Raw genomic sequence first — 15913 nt, forward strand, 5'->3', positions numbered from 1 at the left:
CTGTTTAAGTTTGAACCCATTACCCCTTGTCCTACCACTACAGTCCCTAAGGAAGAGTCCCTCCCCAGCATCCTTGTAGACCCCCTTCAGATACTGGAAGGCTGCTATGAGGTCACCACGCAGCCTTCTCTTCTCCAGGCTGAACAGCCCCAACTTTCTCAGCCTGTCTTCATATGGGAGGTGCTCCAGCCCTCTTATCATCCTCGTGGCCCTCCTCTGGACTCGCTCCAACAGCCCATTTTTTAATGCTGTTCTATGCTTGTGTTTGTATTGAGACATAAATGGCTATCTCTGAGTGTTTCCATAGGATGGATCAGCCGTACTCAGTTTGAAGAGACTTGGGCTACTTTGCTTGGTGTGCTTGTAACTCAGCCTATAGTAATGGACCAAGAGGAGAACCAACAGGAGGTAATGTCATTCACTAAATTTTTTAAATTAAATTTTACTTAAAGCAAGAAAAATGTTTCTATTAATAGACCTGTACAGTAGAAAAGTAGTGTCTAAAACTGAGGAATTATTTGCGTTTTGTATTTCATTGTCTTCATATCCCTGTGAGTTCAGACACATCTTCTGGTTAAAAGTTTTTGCGAGTATTTAACTAGTATGGAGAAATTTTAGTCAAGCTGTTTCAACTTTATATTAGTACGTCACTCAACATGCACACAGTTCAAAGTTTGCTTGATAAGATGTTTGGCTTGAGGCACTATAGGAACGCCTTCTCTGAAGAGTTTCCAATTCAGATTTGGTCTTATTTGGTGCTTTCAACAGGGAGTTAATGTGTTGATGCAAAGAAAGAGACTAAACACTTTGAAAGAACAGAATGGACAGCTTGAGGTTTTAATGCTGTTGGGATAAGAGAGGATGCATACAGAATGTCTGATGAGATGGGAGGATATCTTGCTGCTGCAGTTAAAGTGCTTTGTGTGCACTGCTTATGTCAGATTTTTGGATGGAAAGAAGTCTAGATGTCAGGCTTATTAATGATAATGTAGTGGAAGGTGGCAAACTGATATTCAGAGCTTTCAGGATTCTTTTTTTACAATTCAAATTACAGTAAGTTCATTTTACAGGAAGATACAGAGAGGACCCAAATTAATGTTCTTGCAGTACAAGCCATAACTTCCTTGGTGCTGAGTGCAATGACAATACCTGTTGCAGGCAATCCAGCAGTTAGCTGTTTGGAACAGCAGCCCCGCAACAAAGCTTTAAAAGCTCTGGACACAAGGTATTTTTTTTACTTGTTCTAAACTGCATTAAAACTATACTTGTGATTAATGCATAATAATAATTGCTTAATCTAGCTGTAGTAAGAATATGTATACACTCTATTTTCTAAGCAAGAGAATATACAGATGGATCTGTTGACACAGAAGTTAAATGGCCTTAGCATCACAAACCTGTTGAGCTAAAAGACAATATCTGAAAAAGATAGTATCTTGTACAGCGTGCTGAATGTATTTCTCAACATTTCTCAGTTTTAGCATTCCTGATAATGAATATAAGCATAGATGCATAACATTGTAAAGTAAGCTAGCCAGACTTGCACAAAAAATGTTGAAGGGAAAATCTGCTTAAATTGCTTTCCGTTGGGCTTTCAGGTTTGGGAGGAAGCTAAGTGTTATCAGGGGAATTGTTGAACAAGAAATCCAAGCAATGGTATCTAAGAGAGATAATATTGCTACACATCACTTATACCAAGCTTGGGACCCTGTTCCATCACTTTCTCCTGCTACTACAGGTAAGTGTGGTGGGGGTGGGAGGGAAGAGTGAATTTTCTATGCGTAGAAAGTAGAGAAGATACTCTCAGGAATTCATTTGAAATCCAGTTTGCAGGAAATGAAGCCATTTTCACACCTACTTTCCTGTGCATGTTTTAAAAACTTGTCTTCTGTTTTGTTATAGGTGCTCTTATCAGCCATGAAAAACTCTTACTGCAGATCAATACTGAACGAGAAATAGGAGATATGGATTATAAACTGGGACAGGTTTGTTAAAACCTTAACTTTGAACTTTTATTATGTTTGTTGTACTTCTCAGCCTTGTGTGTTCAAGAGCCCCCTTGTAGTGTTAGCTTCCACTGACTATTAGATTTTAATTTGCTACTGCATGCTTGCAGTAGTCCTTAGGACATGAAATCACTGCACTTAAGATAAGGAATGTTGTTTCAATTTTAAATCCAGTGTGGGGATGTAACTTTCACTGGATGATGTTAGCTGGAAAATTAGCACTATATACAGTGAATTAAAAAAATAGTCCTTATCCAGTTATTTAGCTCCTTGAAAGATTAGTCTAGCATAAAGTTTTATATACAGTATTTGTTTTGCTGTTTGAATAGTGTGTATTAGTGAAAAAACCCTTAAATACTCAACTCAGGTGACCTTTTTTTGAGGAATCTTTTGCATAGGGAAGACCAAACTATCACTTGTCTGTCTCTAGGTGTCTGTATGTTCTCTTGAGATTCTAAATGGCTTGAATGTTCAGTATCTGCAGGCTTACAGACCTTGTGTGTTATTTACAAAACCTGTTATCTCTATAACAATACTAGGCATTAGACATCCTGCTTGAAAAATAAATAAATGTATTTTTGCTGAACATGAAAAAGAATTCTATGTAAGGATGAATTTTTGTCTTAGAAAGAAGTCTTAAGCTATGTAAAATAAGTAACTTTAGAGGAAAAAGTAGCACCTGCATTGAAACACAGGAAGCACTGATTTTGTTCTGGAATCTTCACACAGATCATTTATGAAATGCCATCAGCAGGTCTTGCTGTTCTGAAACATTAATTTTATTTATAGGTAACTTAAGAACTTCTTGGTGGTTCTTTTTCTGTGTGGATAATTGTTTATCTAGCCTGAGTCAAAAGACTTGACATCTTACACTTGTCTGGTTTCAGAAGAAAGGTTATGTTGCAATCAGATATGCTGAGTTATGGTTTGAAAAGAATTAGGAATGTGTTTTCTATCGAACTGTAGTCATTACAGTTCTTTCTGAATTGTTTTCTTGCTTAATATGAATAGTAAATATTTATATTTTGCTTTAGATTTTAGATCTGGTATGTTGACTGTAGGATGATGCATACACATTGTTAGTGCGTGCTTACAGGTTAGCCGATGCTGCTTTCAGCACAACCTGTATTGCTGTGCTAAGCACATGGTGCTGCTGTTTTTGCTGTGCCATACAGTTTAAACTGAGTTAAACTGGTGTGTTGATAAAGGTATAAATGAAAGTGAGGTGCAGTTCATGTAAATGTTATTTGAGTCTGTGTTGTCTGTTATCTAAATGATATTTGGCTTCTAAGATATTTTTTTTCTAATCTGACTATGAGGGTGTTTTGCTTCTTTTCTATTTTTATTCTCTTGTTTGTTTTGTTTTGTGTTGCAAGGTCTCTATACACTCCATATGGTTAGGAAATAATATCACCCCTTTGAGAGAAGAAGAGTGGGGTGAGGATGAAGAAGATGAGAATGACATACCTGCTCCTTCCTCACCACCAACTTCTCCTATTAACACCAGGTGTCTGATTTTTTTTCTTGTCTCTCCTTTGACTTATCGATAAGCTTTTATCTCTTCATGTTGAGTTCAAGAAGCTGGGTTTATAAATCAGATAAATAACTGTATAAATTGGCAAATAACTGTACTATTTCAAATCAAGTATTTTACCAGAGCTGAAGAATAGCCATTTTAACACTTGCTTATTGTGCCTTGCAGGAAACACCGGGCTGGTGTTGATATACATTCTTGTTCTCAGTTCTTGCTTGAATTGTATAGTCAATGGATATTGCCATCAAACCCTAGCAAGAGAACACCTGTCATCTTGATTAGCGAAGTAGTGCGATCAGTAAGTTTTAACTACTATTCAGAGTCACAATTGAGTACCTGTTACCAAATATTCAGAGCTAAGCAGCATTCGTAAAGCATGTTCTGATATATGAGACAGCTTATCCTATCTCTTTGTAAGAAAATGAAGATGGAACAACAGTGTATCAGAGGATTAAATTGACTAATGAAGTGTAGAAGCAAAACTAAAGAACACAAGTGTGGAATGTGTCTTGACAGCCTTTATTCACTATCATAAAAGAGCTAAAATAAAACTATCCTTGCAAGAGAGTATGCGTTGTATGTTTTGGGGTGGTTTAGTACAGGGTAAATGGCAATGCACGTTAATTTTCCAGAATTACTTACCATAGTGGATTTGGTTTTGTAAACCTTTTGGAAAAAAAGACCATTTGGAGGTAACTGTTACTTGAGATGGATGCTGGAATTAGTTCTGGACAACAGTAGTTATTCCAGACACTTGAGATAATGTTTACACATTTCATAGATTGATCGAAGAGTCTTTTGCTGACAATTATAACAGAAGGGAAAGACAATTTTTGGCTGTCTGCTAATGGGCATTTTTGTGTTCAATTTTAATTTGTGTACAGCTTCTGGCAGTATCAGACTTATTTACAGAAAGGAATCAGTTTGAGATGATGTATACAACATTGACAGAATTGCGAAAGGTGCATCCATCGGAAGATGAGATTCTTGTACAGTATTTGATACCAGCCACTTGTAAAGCTGCTGCTGTTCTTGGAATGGTAAGAAATTCTCATGGAAGTTGATTGCAAACTCTTGATTCATTTGGAAGAAGGTAGCACTTACAGCAACTCTCTGTGAGACTGATAAAAACTACATGGGCAATAGTGACATGAAAAGCTTAGGAAGGCTTTTGCAGTAGGACTTTCAGTAGCTATTGTGGTAGCAACTGTGCAGGGGAAGGCTGTGAAAGTGACACCAAACATGCAGAAGCAGTTTTAGAGATCAGCTTGTTCTGATTAGGCTGCAGTTTCTCACTCGGTGGACTAATAACACCTTCTCAGAAGCAAATAGCTGATCATTTAGGTTGGAATATAACAGATTAGTGGAAGGGAAAAAATAAAGGTGATTCCATCAAGAGTTGGTTGTTGCCCTGTGCTCAGTTATGTACAAAATCTGCTTTAAAAGAGCAACTAGAGAGCACACACTGTAAAACTGGCCTATATCTTCGATAGTTCATGAGTACAAGGATAATGTAAAACAACTAATTTCTACTAAATACTTAAAATAGGTTGTAAGAAAAAGACTTTTCAGATCTAACAGTTTAGAATAGATTTTGCATGTTGCAGTAAGCTGTTGTATTTTGGTAACAGTATCTGTTTGATGTTTGAAGTCTAAGCAAAGAATCATAGAATCATTTAGGTTGGAAAGACCAAGTCCAGCCTTTAACCCAGCACAGTCAAGTCCACCACTAAACCATGTCCCTAAGTGCCACATCTGTGTGTCTTTTAAATACTCCAGGGATGGTGACTCGACCATTTTCCTAACATCCAATCTAAGCGTTCCCTGGCACCACTTGAGGTGGTTTCCTCTTGTCCTATCACTTGTTAGTCGGGAGAAGAGACTGACACCAACCTCGCTACATCCTCTTTTTAGGTAGTTGTAGAGAGTAATAAGGTCTCCCCTGAGCCTACTTTTCTCCAGGCTAAACAACCCCAGTTCCCACAGATGCTCCTTATGAGACTTGTGCTCCAGACCCTTCATGAGCTTTGTTGCTTTTCTTTGGACCTGCTCCAGCACCTCAATGTCTTTTGTGTAGTGAGGAGCCCAGAAACAAAACACAGTGCCCAGTACAGGGGGATGATCACTTCCCTGCCCCTGCTGGCCACACTATTGCTGATACAGACCAGGATGCTGTTGGCTGCCTTGGCACAAGCTGCTCATATTCAGCTTTGTCAATCAGCACCTCCAGGTCTTTTTCCACCTGGCAGCTTTCCAGCTGCTCTTCCCCAAGCCTGTAGCACTGCATTGGGGTTGTTGTGGCCCAAATGCAGGACCCATCACTTTGTCTTGTTGAACCTCATACAATTGAACTCGGCCCGTTGATCCAGCCTGTCCAGATCTCTCTGTAGAGCCTTCCCTCCTCTCAAGCAGCTCTACACTCCTGGCCCAACCTGTTGTTTGCAAACTTACTGAGGGTGCACTCAATCCCCTCATCCAGGTCATGGGAGTGGTGGACAGAAAGATGTGTAGGTCTGGGTTCCAGCAGTCTTGGAGAACAAATAAATGGAAAGCTGTACTATGTGTTTAGTGGATGGCAGAGTACTCTTTTGGATGCAGACTATAGGCATCTACTGGTCAGTTTCAGACAGAAGCATCATTTGTGGTTAGCTGAAAGACCTGATTATATTGTGACATTTGATTAAAAGTAGTTTTAAGCCAGGCTCTGGTTCATGCCATATTTTCTGCTCTTTAGTTTGTTCCAAGCATTTCTGAGACAAGACACCAGTATTGAACCAGATAAATGAATTTTAATGAATACTCTCATTGGTTGTATTAGGATAAAGCTGTGGCTGAACCAGTAAGTCGACTGCTGGAATCAACCCTAAGAAGCACCCATATGCCAAGTCGGATTGGAGCTCTGCATGGAATTCTTTATATCCTTGAATGCGACTTGCTTGATGAGACAGCAAAGCAACTCATTCCAATTATCAGCGAGTATCTGCTCTCCAATTTGAGAGGAGTAGCACAGTAAGACTCTTCCCTCTTTCCCTCCCTGTCCCCAACTGTTGCATGCTTATGTGTGAACAGAAGAGCTCCTTATGGTTTGCGGTTGTCACTACACTTGAGAACAGGCTGTTGTATCAAGCAGGTTTTGGCACTTTCATTGACAATATCAGCCCATTTTATGTTTGATTTACAGAAGTGAAAGGATATTTGAGGGTGAGAAAACAGAGACTTTTTTCTCTTTGGTGAATTGTGTTCCTTATACCTTATTTTCCTGTCGAAAGCTATGCTCTTGGAATAAGACTTGCAGGATCAGTAATGAAGCCTGTTTCTCCTAAACAAGTCAGATGATGATAGCATAGAACTATATTGCTGAAAAATCTTGTGTTGCACTGGATTTCCATGATAGCCAGTTCTCCCTTGTGGCATCTTGGTGATACTTTGTGGGATTTTAAAAATTTCATAGATTTCATGTGAAAAATACTTAGTGTTTCTAAGAATTGTTTATATTGTCTCTATTTATGACCTAGACAACTTTGATGTAAGTGACCACTTATGGTTTTGCTTATTTACAGTTGTGTGAATATCCATAACCAACAGCACATCTTGGTAATGTGTGCAGCTGCTTTCTATTTGATTGAGAATTACCCACTTGATGTAGGGCCTGAATTCTCTGCAGGAATTATACAGGTACGTTGTGAAGCCTTCAATCACAGGTGGTCACGTAACTTGGGATCACCACATAGCTATCTTTAACACTTGGTTATTGTGGTGTAGGTATGCTTTTGGGTTTAGTTTCATCAGGTTTTTCTTAATACCTGGTGCAGTTCCATACTAGCTGATACGGTACTAGAAGATGACCTACATAGACCTCAAAAACAGGGCGTTGGCTTTTTCCTTTATTTCAGATGTGTGGAGTCATGGTGTCTGGAAGTGATGAATTAACACCATCCATTATTTATCACTGTGTCCTGAGAGGATTAGAGCGACTTCTTCTTTCAGAGCAACTTTCTAGGCTGGATAGCGAATCCCTGGTTAAACTGAGTGTCGACAGAGTGAATGTGCAGAGCCCCCACAGAGCGATGGCTGCACTTGGATTAATGCTGACTTGCATGTACACAGGTATTTGCTTTTCTTACACAGTTCATGTGCTGAGTGACTAGCTTACTAACAGTGCTCATTTTCTGCATTTATTTTTATTACCAAGGATAAACAGGTCTTACTTTAGCATTCACAATAAACTTATAACAAATTATTTCTGTTTAGGAAAGGAAAAAATCAGCCCCAGTCGTGCCACAGATGCAAATCCTACTGCTCCTGACAGTGAATCTGTGATCGTGGCTATGGAACGAGTATCTGTCCTTTTTGATAGGTAAGAGGATAGAACACGTGTAATGGGGCACCAGGAGAAAAATGATTCTGTTTGGCACTGTGTGGTCACTTCTCTATTTGACAGTTGTAATATTTAATCAAATATGTTTCTCTGCTTACCATTGCTTAAAACTGATACTTCTTTCTGGTATACAGACTAACACTGACGGAATTGCTGAAGGCAGCACAAATGTACAGGAATGTAAATGGAAAACAGACATGTCCTAACTGATGCTGTGTGTTGCACAAACCATAATAGTTTATAAATGTATTTCCAGCTCCCTTCAGGTCAAACTCTTAAGTGCTTTTCAGGATGTCTTCTGCATAATCAAGGATATAAATCCAGTTTATGGGAAATAATCTTTCAAACCACCCTAAGAGTTTAAAATCATCTTCCCCTTCCCCCACCCAAGTGTTGCTCTTTCCAAGGCTGCTAAGTAATTGCAGAGGAAGGGTACAGTAAAACTTCTGTATTCACATGGAACTCATTTAATGGAAACATTTCAAACCTCTTGTTTTGATCTGACAATCTCAAGCTGCCTTAAGTAAGCATAGCATGTTACATTTTGCATAGTAGTTTGTGGGATAATGGTTTACATTTTTTAAAGTGTTCAGTGGTTTTTCCATAAAACTGGATGAGGTTTAACTTCAGCACTTGGTGAGAACAGAACTAGAGCAGTGCTTGAGTGCTTCTGAAAATATCACTCCTAAGAGTTAGCAAAACAAACGTGAATACTACAAGCAGAACATAACTTTTGCAGGGAATAATCACAGAGTTGCTCTTGACACGTGAACAGATGCAGCCTTTATTAGGAAGATTTTCCAATCAGTGTTACTTAAGTAAAATTCTCTTTGAGTATCTTTTCCCCTCCTTACGTTGCAGTGCAACTTGCTTTTCCTCTTCGATATATTGTCATCCTAGTCTTGAATAAAAAATGCAAAGGTTTATGAATGGAAATGAATGTTCTGCTTATAAATGGTCTTTTCTCTGATAACTAGGAGTAGTGATCTCCCTGCCTCTTTTTGATATTTTTTTCAGCATTCCTATTAAATCTTGTCTCTAATGCTTCAAAAAATGCTGAATATCTTAAAAAAGGAAAAGGGTGGGAGGGTGTGACATGATACCTGTAACAACTTCTAACAGCTTTGATAGACCTCTTTGCGTAGACTGTTAGAGTAAGGTTACATGAAGACTTGGATTCCTCAGTGTTGAAGACTTCTCCACCTATCTACAGATGAAAGTAAAATGTTCTTTCTGTTGCCAGTTAAATTGGAAAAGAATGAACTTTTCTGGAATTCAATCACAAAATAATGTTCTTTTTTATTATTTTCAGGATCAGGAAGGGATTTCCTTTTGAAGCTAGAGTGGTGGCTCGGATCCTTCCACAGTTCCTTGATGATTTTTTCCCACCACAAGATGTAATGAATAAAGTTATTGGAGAATTTTTGTCAAATCAGCAGCCTTACCCCCAGTTCATGGCGACAGTAGTTTATAAGGTAGTGCTTATATTTTTTTCTTAAGTGTTTCAGAAGATTTCTGAATAACTGAGAGCTTGATTGGAAGGATAAATACCAATTTTGTTATATCCAAGAAACCAGTTGCAGTGATTGAGCTGTGCTGCCTGTGAGCTTTGTCTTCCAGGCAACATGAAGGACTAGAATCAATGTGTCGCCTGGAAGACAAAGTGTTCACAGCAATACAGTTCAATCACTGATCTTGGGAAAATAAAGATAAAATTAATAGTTATCATCCTGGTGCTCAGACTCTTAAATCTCAAGGAGCCAGCCCAGGTCATCTGGTCTTGTGAACTCTACAGTCTAGCCTCTGAGGACTCAGTTGGGCTTCTGGGTATTTTGCTTTTCAGCATTTACTGGACTCATGCATCACTTGAGAGTGCATGTGCACACCACATTGGATCTGTAAAAATAGAGATACCAGACGAGTCTGGCATTTCTGTATGCTTCCTTCAGTTTGGCACAGATGTCATGAGTCCAGTTGGATCCTGGCTGACTCTTTTGCAGAATCTCTTTGTCTAGGCGTTGCGTTCATTCTTTAGACTCAGAGTTGTCTCCCGAAATCCAGTTTATGAACCTCAGAGCTTTGTAGCCAGAGAGAACCGGTATAAGAGAAACTAAACTCTTCCCCATGTCCATCTACCATGTCTTTATTCCTGTGTACAATACTTTTGCAGGTATTCCAGACACTACATAGCACTGGACAGTCCTCAATGGTCCGTGACTGGGTGATGCTGTCTCTCTCTAATTTCACACAAAGAACACCCGTGGCAATGGCAATGTGGAGTCTTTCCTGTTTTTTTGTCAGTGCTTCCACCAGTCAATGGATTTCAGCAATGTATCCTAAAAAGACTGTGAGTGTGTGCCATTTCTGGGCTAATACAGTTATTCTGTAAAGCACATAGATAGAGTCGAAGGATGAGAGTACAAGTTTGACACACAAAAAAAGGCAGATTTACTGTACTTTGTAGCAGTGTATATCACTGTGCTCTTGGTGCTTCAGGTTTGAGGGGGAATATCACTTTGTGCCATTGGTGCCTCAGGTTTGAGAGAGGGGGAGAGAAGTTCTAAACAGATAATGTGGCTGAAGTTACCTAAAATTGTTTCAAGATCTGTTCCTTGTAACTATGCAAGATGATTGGAAAAAGTCCTTACTTTGAAGTAAGCTTTGCAGTGGCCTTTAAAAGCTTTGTTCTATATTCCTACTGCAATATAAAATATATTAAAAAAAAAAAAAAAAAAAGGAAAAAGAACAAACTCAAATTAAATAAAATTATTCTCTACATGCATAGTAGTTTGCAAGTATCCCCTGGGAGGTGCACTGCAGTAATAGTGAGCTTTGGCAATGGAATGGCATCAGCCAAGTAAGTCGGAACAGCCAAAAGACATAGGTGGTATCAGTGTTGGGTTTATTTAAAAACAAACAAAACCCCCAACAAACAGAAAAATAACTGTTGCATTTCATGACCAGGCACAAAAGTGGCCATATGTCATATTTGAAACTTCCTAATGACAATCTCAGCAGTGCTCTTTGGCTATGAGCAGTTGTGACTGTGGTGCTAATGCACTCTGCTCCAGTGGATAACGAAAACTATTGCTAGGTTAAAATGAATTTCTGGTGGCAAGAAATTGCATGAAATTAATGAAGTAATAGGATTTCTGTAGTAGCAGAAATTGCTATTTAATTTGAAATTAGAATAGAAATTAGACTAGAAATTGCTATTAAATTTAATTAAATTTAATTTATTGCTATTTTTAATTGCTGTGCGACAGTATTTTGCACTTCAATATTGTTTGTGAATTCAAAAATACATCATTTTATTGCTGTACGGAAAGATAAGCAACTTCTATCATATTACGACCTTAACTTACATTTCAGTCTTCCACATATTATCAGCAGAATGGGAAAATCAGAGCAAGTAGATGTTAACATCTTCTGTTTGGTGGCCATAGACTTCTACCGACATCAGATAGATGAGGAATTAGATCGCAGAGCCTTTCAGTCTGTGTTTGAGGTGGTGGCATCTCCAGGAACCCCATATCATCGCTTACTAACTTGTTTGCAAAACGTCCACAAGGTCACAGCATGTTGAACATCCTGATGTGTAATGGAACTGCATGTCTAGTGTTGGAATCTGATGTGAATTACAGGGAATGCAAGATCAAGAAAGTATCTGGGGTTGCATTTGTGATAAACATGGACCTGTCAGTTTTACTTCCAGAATGCATGGACAAGTGCTCTGCAGCACTGGAAATCACCTGAAAAGTCTAGCATAGTTCTTGTTGTTGCTGACACCAGGGACCTGTGAGTGGAAAGAAATATGTCAGTGTTTTTCAAGAGGTGTTTGGGATTACCCTGAGACACACTAACTGTAAAATACAAGCAAGTATGACATGCAAGGTAACTGGTATTACTCTTCCTCCTAATGTTCAGCTGAAGCCACTGTGGTGCAGCCGGTAAGAAACTGACACCAAGACTGTTATTGCAAGCTGCAGTCATTAGAAAACTTCATAGTTTTATGTACCTGTATATACTGTTGTGTAGTACAGAATAGAAATCGTTTCCTAATGTCTCTCCCAAACAAGGAAAGGAGAAAATGGCTTTCATGATTTACACTTCCAGCATGTAATTCCTCTCTCTGGACTTTCTGATATCCTGTGGTGTATGTGTTGGTGATATCAGAGATATAGTGCACATACGTGACCACACTTTTTGCTTTTTTCTTCTCAGGATTTAAAATTTGAGTACAGTATATCAGTCAAAGAAATTTTAACTTAAATATTTCTATATCATGTACAGTATGTAAAATTGTAAGATGTGTGGTGCATGAGCTGTGCTGTAATTTGAGATGAACAGAAGCCATGCTACTGAATGTCTTGACATCTGTATTGTCCTCATTATTTTTCTTCTTTATTTTCCCTTGTGCTTGAATTTGTGTTCCTTTTGGAAATCCATCTTAATGTACAGATTACATCTTGTTTTGCATCTCACTTTCTCTTAAAAGTGCTTTAAAACTGGAATATGTTGATTAATTTGTCTTGAGAGACTATACTAAGGAGGCATTCTTGTGATCCACTTTATGGTAGCTTCTTTTGAATTCCTTTGTTTTGAGACATAATGGTAAGAGAAGAGGACTAGTTACTCTGGATCAGCCTTTTGTATACTTGAGAAACTGCTCTTATGTACTGCACAGCATTTTAAGAGACAAAATGGTGCAAGCTCCCCAGTAGTCAATAACCATTTGACCGTTCCTAACTGAGACCACGGAGTCATCCGGATTCAGACACTCCCACATAAACACATTTATGCTAGCAGTTAAGAATCAGAAGGCTGCTGTGTCTACTTTGGGACTGGCTAAGGTGTTAGATTACACAACCTCTTTTATTACCTGTTGTATACATAATGCTTTAGACATAAACACAGTACAAATATTCATGAATTCAGGACACTACACAGGGCCAGATTTAGCTTTTACTCACCACCCAGGGAACCCCATTGATTCCTAAGCATTATATGGGGAAATCTAGCACAGGATTTGTCTTTAGTTGTATTTGTTATAATTTTTTTGATTATAGAGAAATGATACCTTGGTTCTCAGTCACATCCTGTATTTAACCTCTTCGTTTTCTTATCACACCTTTTGGTGACACTTGGAAAAACTGAGATAGTGTTGTCAGGAGGAGCATGTACTGTATGTATTTCTGTATATAATGTATATGTTGAAATTATACACATGTGACAACATTTAATGTATACAGATGTGTATATTTGTATTTATTAAACCCATGTATTTAAACTAATTCCAATCTAGACCAAAAATTGTTGCTTCTGCCCATAAATTAATTACAAAGGAATTGTCTGCTGGTATCACTTCCTTTTAGAAACTGATAGAGGAAGCTGATATTTTGGGCAGTAGAAACAACTGTAGAAGTTGCTATATTTAGCTCTCTACAGATCTTACTATCTAGAGCAATTATTTCTGCCCTTAGTTGGGTTACTTTTTCTTTCTTGGGCCACAGCACTGTGGTGATTTTTAAAAGAAACTGAACAAGAGTTCAGAAAAAGATTTAATAAAATGGATACTGTTTGAAAGTTTTTTGAGTTATATTGGAAATTATCTTAATTCTGATAAGAGACTAATTCCAGGCAGTGAGATATAATGCCCTGTGTTTTCATTAAGGGTAGTATAGATCACTCTTCCCTTTTGTAACCACCGATAATCATTTTGTACTGTAAACCCACACACCAGTCAGTTTTTGTATGATATATAGTTTAAGTGAAGATATTTTTGTAAGCTATTTTCCAAAATTTAAAATAGATTTTAATATATTTTTTAAGCATCAGGTTAGTCATATTCTCACCATATAACAGTATATGTTGTGTTACAAACTGTTAAATTCATCATTTTAAGCTCCTCATGATTAACACAGAAGAGCTGGTTACTTTACCTTGGGATAACGGGAGCTAGACCCTTTATGAAACTTTCCAAACCAATTTTGGACTTGCCATAGAATCTTTCCAACCAGTGAAGGAATATATTGAATTAAGCAGTCAACATGGCTGGATGAAAAACATCAGATGTAACAGACCCCCTTTTCCTCAACTGCCTGTTGCTGGCCTTCAAGCAAATACTTGGCATTACCCATTTCAAGCCAAGCTTTAAAGCTGATGCAGTCAGTTCTAATCTCTCACAGATACACTGGTAGTAAAAACTCCATCTGTTCTAACCTCTCTTGGAGATTTGTCATAGTATACCTCCAGAAATGTGTCCTTAGTGTCTAAAGAAGGGCACCTCTTCTTAGGTTATTCTCAGTGACCTGAAGGAATGTAACTTAAGGGTCTTCCTAGTGTGGAAACACACGCTGGTAGTGCTTCAGATCTGACATTTCACCTGCAGCACACCTTCCTGTCTACTTCCTAGACACGTTTTCCCCACCCTCACTTCTCAGAGTGAAATACTATTTAAAATCACTCCTGCTTCTAGTGACAAGAGCCAAGAGGTATGTGATGGGAACAGTAACAGCGAAACAGTGGCCACTAAGAAGTAAGCTAATTCTGAAAATCAAGCTGTTCAATTTTTTCATTGAGAACAGCCTAGAAATTTGTTTGGGCTTAAGGCTTACATTTGGTGTCCTGGCTAACCAAAGCAAACAGTTTCTTTGATGTGCTTTGTAGTGGAACTGGCTTCTTTACAACCTTACAAGATTAGAGGTATGGCATGATTGGGAGCATACTTAAGACAGATTAATGTTTAAGACTTCATTTACAATTCAGTTGTCAGCCTATTTTACTAAATCTGTAATGTGGCCCTCCGTCAAGAACACTGTATGCTAGCCAATGTCTTATAAATAGTTCTTGGACCAGCTATCCGCTGGCCCATTAAATAGTTTGATTGTATTTCATTTCAGCGTGCCCCCTCCCTTGCAGTGAGTGCAGGAGTGAGGAGTTGGAAACTACAACTAGTTGTAAACCGGTTCTTATTTGCAGGATTTAAAGTATGTTCTTTACTATTTATGCTCTTCACCAGTTGAAATTGAATGTGAGTTTATGTAAATCTTCTCTAAAGTGTGTACTCAGATGTCATTTCTTGCCTAAAGCATGCAGTAAATGATTGTGTATTACTTTTTGCTTTGGTAAGAGCGCCTTCTCAGCACCAAGATGTTGCTTGTTTCTTAACCACCAGCAGCATTCCTAAAGCACTGAGTAATGAATGAACAGATTTAGATCAAAAGAAGTGGGGAACAAGTGGAACCTTTTGGGATAAAAGTAATTTGTTGATATTTAGTAGACTTGCCTTAAGAGCATTCTGTCTCACCATTCTCCTCTTTAAATGGCTGTTAACTTCATATAGCAGATAAGGAGGTTGTGTCAAAAACATTGCAAAGACAGTTCTCCAAGAGCAGCAGACCTGGTTTGTCTTAAGATTTTGTGGAGCTGTCATGGCTAAGCATTTATGCTTCCTAAATAAAATAAGTTTTAGGATGTAATGAGCAATAAATATAGCAATAAGCAGTTTAATTAAATTTGGTCATTCAGGATCTTACCCAGTGGTTGAATGGGATGGGGTGGGAGAAAAAGGGGAACAGATTCGAGTACGTTCATTGCGTAAAGCAAACTTCTTCCATGTACAATCCCAACTAAACTTTCTACTAAAGGTAGAAATCAACTAAGTGACAATGGTAGGTGCTTTGCTCTTTTACTTTTAAAGCAGTTTTGTTTATAAGGATACACTTGATGAAAGTTACAAGAGAGCAAAGTACTTTGGTAGTTTTTAGGTAGTTGAATTATTTTCAAGTGAAAGCAAGCTGCAGTAAGAACTAGAGTAAGCAATGTAGCAAACCTTTGGGGAAGTCCAATATGCTAATTTTACCTAATACTGAGATTTCAGGTGAACTCTTTGTGCATGTTACCTTAAAGTATCCATTGAAAATCTTGAGAATCCCACAGTCATACCCAGGAGAGCTTCTATGTCAAGTTTAAGCTGTATTCAAGTTAACTGGG

The 15913-nt window shown here is 38.2% G+C and overlaps 1 protein-coding gene across 2 annotated transcripts in view; it reads left to right on the forward strand.

Annotated features, from left to right (window-relative positions):
• HTT (huntingtin) overlaps positions 1-15495 on the forward strand; it is an 81164-nt gene extending 65669 nt beyond the window's left edge. For both annotated transcript variants that reach the window (XM_030491773.1, XM_030491774.1), the window contains 14 exons: positions 308-408; positions 1071-1225; positions 1599-1738; positions 1903-1985; positions 3383-3513; positions 3709-3838; positions 4425-4580; positions 6359-6549; positions 7101-7215; positions 7434-7647; positions 7792-7897; positions 9231-9393; positions 10089-10249; positions 11291-15495. In XM_030491773.1, coding sequence (XP_030347633.1) covers positions 308-408; positions 1071-1225; positions 1599-1738; positions 1903-1985; positions 3383-3513; positions 3709-3838; positions 4425-4580; positions 6359-6549; positions 7101-7215; positions 7434-7647; positions 7792-7897; positions 9231-9393; positions 10089-10249; positions 11291-11504 — 2060 coding nt within the window. In that variant the 3' untranslated portion in view covers positions 11505-15495. The remainder of the gene's footprint in view (positions 1-307; positions 409-1070; positions 1226-1598; positions 1739-1902; positions 1986-3382; positions 3514-3708; positions 3839-4424; positions 4581-6358; positions 6550-7100; positions 7216-7433; positions 7648-7791; positions 7898-9230; positions 9394-10088; positions 10250-11290) is intronic.
• Positions 15496-15913: the final 418 nt, after the last annotated feature.

The sequence above is a fragment of the Strigops habroptila genome, chromosome 7 (assembly GCF_004027225.2).
Source record: "Strigops habroptila isolate Jane chromosome 7, bStrHab1.2.pri, whole genome shotgun sequence".
In the NCBI taxonomy this organism is placed as follows: domain Eukaryota; kingdom Metazoa; phylum Chordata; class Aves; order Psittaciformes; family Psittacidae; genus Strigops; species Strigops habroptila.